The sequence below is a fragment of the Bactrocera dorsalis genome, chromosome 6 (genome assembly GCF_023373825.1).
Source record: "Bactrocera dorsalis isolate Fly_Bdor chromosome 6, ASM2337382v1, whole genome shotgun sequence".
Taxonomy (NCBI): Eukaryota; Metazoa; Arthropoda; class Insecta; order Diptera; family Tephritidae; genus Bactrocera; species Bactrocera dorsalis.
In genome coordinates, this window is record NC_064308.1 from 15398874 (window position 1) to 15404661 (window position 5788).

At 34.0% G+C, this 5788-nt stretch overlaps 1 protein-coding gene across 1 annotated transcript; it reads right to left on the reverse strand.

The window, feature by feature from the left end:
* Window positions 1–1018: 1018 nt before the first annotated feature.
* LOC125779397 (uncharacterized) lies at window positions 1019–5386 on the reverse strand. The gene is made up of 3 exons (XM_049460741.1): window positions 2714–5386; window positions 2394–2631; window positions 1019–2328 (listed from the first exon to the last, which is right to left on the reverse strand). The coding sequence occupies exon 1, from the start codon at window positions 3965–3967 to the stop codon at window positions 3008–3010; it is 960 nt and encodes a 319-aa protein (XP_049316698.1). The 5' UTR covers window positions 3968–5386; the 3' UTR covers window positions 1019–2328; window positions 2394–2631; window positions 2714–3007.
* Between the last annotated feature and the right edge of the window lie 402 nt (window positions 5387–5788).

Below are 5788 nucleotides of genomic sequence, written 5' to 3' on the forward strand. Positions count from 1 at the left end.
CGAGTGCAACGACTGTTTGTTTGAGAACAGGAGATTTTTCGTCTTGCCCTCGTTCACCACCAGTCCCAACCAGAACTAACGGCGCGGTTGTTAAGGCCAATGATATCAATAGCATCAGCCAGCTGTACACTCTTATAGAAGCTAGGTTGAAGAAGTCACTCGGAAGAGAGTCGTCTTGTTTGAATCCTCGTTTGGTATCGAACGGCTCGGAGAGGTCTTTCCCGATCCTGACGGAGCTTTTGGTGTTACTCAACGTCCCAAATTAAAATAATGAAACATATGGTTATTGTATAATTAATTCTTTTATATATACAAATTAATAATAACGCCACTCCTGGCAGGATCGCCAATTAATTATTCGGTTAATGTTTCGTGGGCAACTGCGTCGTTTTATTTTATTTTCTCTTCTTAAATACAATATTTTTCTTAAGCCTAGATACAAATATTAATCTTACATTCTAAGAAGTATATCTACAATCCACTTAAGATAGACCATATGTTATAAGTGGAAAGGTTCATCTTACAATCTATGAATTACATCTTGGGACCACTTAAGGCGGACCGTATTAGCAAAGTACAATGTTTCAATACAGACCATATGGGTCGTAAGTGTCATGTTATATATTTATGACAAATAAAAAATATCTTCATGTAATATGAACTGGTGGTATTAACTTACATACATACTATGTATATTAATGTACATATCGTCACCTGAAATACAAAATAACGTAACAACTTTTTCTGAAATTTACAGTGGCATGAATGAAACACGAAATAAAATGGAACATGAGTGAAACAAAATTTTAATATTAGTTAAAACTGGTTTATATCTGAGGGCAGAACCTGAAAATGTTGGGCATATGTAATATTATGAATGCAATTTGAAGTAGTGAATCATAATCAATAAGACACTCAATTTCGAATTTTTTGATGATACGTTAATTTGCATTTCAGGTGACGATATGCTTCCATGAATACGTTACAGGAAAATCTAAATGAAAAATCTTTTTCGGTTACTTATAATTATTTTTGTACGTATGTACATCTATACATGCATATGTATGCTATGTACTTATACTTGTATATCCCAGCTTTTTTCGTAATGTGACAGTTCGTATATGGCAAAGTGTAAAATATTTCTACCAAATGCAGCAAGAACAAAAATTTACAGCACTAAAGCGAATAGCATAGTTTATACCTAATTTTACGAGTATACGATAGTTTATAGTATTTGCTTCTAACACAGTTACATATGTATGTATGTGCAAACTTTACATTTAGGGTATTCCACCAAACTCGTAAATGTAGAAACTTATAAGCTAAAAAATTTACGCTTCAGTTTTTTGGAACGCTCCTTTTTTTCATACGTATAAAAGCCGCGTAATAGGTAAAATATCAGTTTATGAAGCAAATACGCGTCGATTTTGCCTCATAATTTTATACGAAACGCATAAACTCTTTTTCATACAAATTTTGACAGCTCATTTATAAGGCACAGAATTTTACGAGTTTATGAATTTTATGAGGCATTTATGAGTTTGATGGAATACCCTAATTAATTTCTGTTTAAAAGCAATATATTGTCTTATACATACATAGTACATAAATATATAAAATTATATGGATGTGGATATGTAGTGATACGCTTGTGTTTATCCCAGCCAGCATTTACATACTATAAAAATAAGCGTTTTGTAAGCGTTCACATGTAAGCAAAACACTTATAAAACGCTGCTGTGACCTTTACAAAAGACATCAAAGCAAGGGGTTTATAATCGAAAAGGACCCAACTTTATAAGCGTTTAAAAGACAATTGCAAAAAATGTTTTTTAAGTAACGTAATTACACGTTTTCTAAATGCTTATAAAACACGTTTTGAAAATGCTTAAGTAAGCGAAGAAAATGAAATAAGTAAGCGTTTAAACATTTACTTTGTTTTGGATATGTTTTTTTATTGATACATTTAAAAATCAGTTTTAATATTAAATTTGGTTTCTTCATAGAATAATATTACATTAAAACATAAAAATAGGAACTTCATTGTTTTTTCATTTAAAAAATCATTACTACTTAGTATTTTAGTTTACTTTTTTTGTTGTTTTAATTTTAATACGATTTTTTGCGTACTGGAAATATGACTTAGAGGCAAACACAAAGTCCTCTTCCTTGCCTTGCAGTGGCGACAGTGAAGGCCCTAATGCACTTCTTATCTGCAGTTCCTCGCCAGGCAAAGCTCTCAGCAACGTTGTCAGTCATAATCTTCTGCCACGCTTTCGTAACAAATTTTCTCGAATTGGATGTTGACCATCTTTTTAGATCTGCCTTCTAAAAATATAAATAAAATCGACATCAGTATACAGTCACCGGATATTTCAAATTTAAATTCTTACCAGCAAGGAAAATTTATCTATATCTTCCAGAATAGTTTTCTCAAAATTGAGGAAGTCTTCAATATTAGCATACGGCATAATAGTAGCGTTATTATGTGATACCGCTTTTTTAAGATCAATGATTTCTTTGCGCATCCCCTCAACGTTTTCTGTTAGGCGCAACAATATTAGCTTATTTTTTTCCTCCACCTTTTCAGCAGCCTTTTGACATGCGTCGATGATTAATTGAATTGAATTGCTGCCGAAAAAAATTTAAAACAAATATGAGAAAAGTGTTGCGGTGTTATGTTAAAAGTATCCTTTAAAAATAAATATCTTACCCGACGACGTTGCACTATCCAAAGAAGTTGTTGTTGTGCTTGGACTTGGTTGCATCACATAAATAGTTTGTGAGGATGCGATGTCATCATTAATGGGGTCGACGATGTAATTGAGATTGTTCTGCGACATGATCTGCTATGAGTGGCACAAATATATAAGACGATCTGGTGTAGAAGCATATAACTTTTGATGTTACTTCGTCAAGCGTATGGTGATTCGGTGTTTTGTTAAAACTGAGATTTTCGGCACGGTAAATATTAAAAAGCGATGATTGAAGTGGCTTATCATATAAGTTATGTAAGTCTTGTACCCTTAGCCCGTAATTTTTGTACTAAATAAAAGTTCTCAGGTGCAATAGATGATAAATAAAAGTTTTTAGTTTTAACGAATTTGTAAGTGCCATCACTTTGTACTGTAGATTTTTTAGAAACAATATTTGTATGATGATTTCCATGTACACTCTGCTCAACTAGTCTGTTGTAAATTTGGGACGGAACATTATTTTTTTTCTTAACTAGTTTCTTAATTTTTCCTAATTTATTTTCAAACTTGAAAGCACTGGTTGTCTCTAGTGATCCAAAGTGCATGGAATCTCTGGCCAAATGACTCAAACAGTGGCAATTATATGTTAACATTAAATCATCATATAAAACAGGGACTCTGAGTAAGAAATCCTTTATCAGCTCCTCTGCGCATTTGTTGTTTTGTACACAATCTTCAGCATTGAGGAGAATTCGCATTGCAAGACTAAGTTGCAAAAAATGAATGTACATCTCTTCACTCAATATGTCCTTTAGCACAACCTGGCCTGTATACAAAAGGAACTGACGGAATTCCGTTGCTTTGAAGCGGTCTATCTCTTTTAAATCCCGTGGTTTCCTACAAAAGTCTCTTGGTATGTAACACGCAATGGATTGAAATTCTGTATTTAGTTTTCGTATATCATTTTGTTGCAAAGAATAATTGCAATTTTTAACTTTTATCCAGGATCCAAGCAAAGCCTTCATTACACCCAAATACACCACGTGCATGTAATCTAGAGCGAATACTTGGATCACGTCGATTGGAAGTTTTTCAATTTCCAAAGAACTTTGCTGGTTGTGATGGCTGACATCAGTTCTTTGCCAAAAATTTATATTTGTGCGCAAAGGATGATTTTGATAATGGAATATCATACGATTCTCTTTCCGTTCGCCCCTCTGAATGCACTTTGTGCAACAACTATAGCCTGCGTGTCCTTTGACTCCAAGCATAAGTGCCCTAGCTGGTGCATCCAGAATAAATGCTCGACATTTTATTACAAAAGTTTTGTTTTCGTATGAAAATCCATTTTGGAGAAGATCGTTCAACTCATCGACAAATTGTGCCAGAAACTTATTCACATCATTGGGATGAGACCGTCCACAAAAAATAGCAACCACGAAAACTGAATCCGTCCCATTTACATTCACTAAAATAGGCCACACGCTCCTCAGCGAACTTTTCGAAATTGGCAATCCAACATCGATGGATCAATTCTAAAATATTTGTATGCACTTTATATTCCCGCAAAAAATCTGTCAAACAGTCTCTCAAGCCATAATGCGCATATTCTCCACCTGCAAACGAGACAACTGGAGCATTAGTCGGCGTACGTTTTAGCGTTCTGATATCTTTTGGTAGACCTTCAATTTTGTCGCTTAATAAGTTCAATAATTTATTAGCATGCACATTGGACACATTGCTCTCAACAAACCATGCAGCTAAACGTTTATTGAAATCAATAACAGCGCCATCGGACGAGTTCTCACTTTCATCAGAAATATAATCATCGTTTGACAACAAGGAATCTAAATTATTCTGTGCTTCAGGCACAACCTCCTGTTCCACAAATTCACTCTGGGTACTTACAGAACTTGCAGCCGCACCGTTCCATAGATGTTCAAAAATTTCGAAGCTGCTGCGCACAACACTTTTCTTCTTTTTTGCTGCAGACATTAAATAAGTAGATTATTACCTTTTTTAATAGCAAATGATAATTAAAAGTACCAAACGCACTTAATTTAACAACTTTAAGAACAATTTTACATAATTTATTAACACAACTTATTAGCACAATCTTTTGCGGCGAGAACTACACATTTTGCTTAAATTTATGAAACACTTGCATTTGCAAGCAAATTGTCAACGACGTTCGCAAAACACTTGCATTTGCAAACAAATTGTCAACGACATTCGCAAAACTCTTATTTATGCAAGCTTGCTGCAATCTTAATTTACAAAACGCTTGCCTATATGTTTGCTGGGTATATTATCTAAACACATACGATTGGGTGCGCACATTAACGTGTGCAAATGTGTCATATTTATGCTTAGTGTGCAATTATAATGTTTATATTTCAGCGCGAAACCATTTAATCTTCGGCACTTGTGTGCTGCTATTTTTATACTTTTTACAACATGTTGCTGCAGAGTACAATAGTTTTCTTCACCTAACTGTTGTTTGTTTCTCCTAAAAATTATCCAGGTAGATAAGGAGTTATATTTACATAAGTACATGTATGTAAATATATGTACGTAAATGATCAAAATGACGAGGCGAGTTGAATTCCTGGTGACTGTCTGTCTGACCGCCCATACAAGCGATAACTTGAGTAAAAATTTGGATATCTTAAGGAAACATGGTACATATATTTCTTGGCAGAAAAGTGAGGACGAGTTCGTTGATGGGCGAAAACGGACCACTGTCACGGCCACAAAACGCCATTATTCGAAAACTAATAAAAGAAACCAATAAAGAGATAAAATACTGTTATCTGGTAAAAGAAATCTCATTAGAGAGGAACAACAGCAGTTATAACAAGCAAAGAAGGGCTATGTTCGAGTGTAACGGAGCATATCCTACTTATGCAACTTGCAATGATCAAAACCATGGAAATACCTTCAGATCTTGGCAGAACTGTATTTATACATATGTATGTACAATATTAAAAATGTTGAGAAAGAATTCAACATTCATTGTTCGACAAGAATGAAATTTGTATCTTATAAACTTATATTATATGCCATAGACTAAATTGTTTTTCTGCGAAAAG

Bases quoted from the DNA above. Each gene is read 5' to 3' on its own strand.
- LOC125779397 (XM_049460741.1), bottom strand. From the start codon at position 3,967: ATGCTTGGAGTCAAAGGACACGCAGGCTATAGTTGTTGCACAAAGTGC.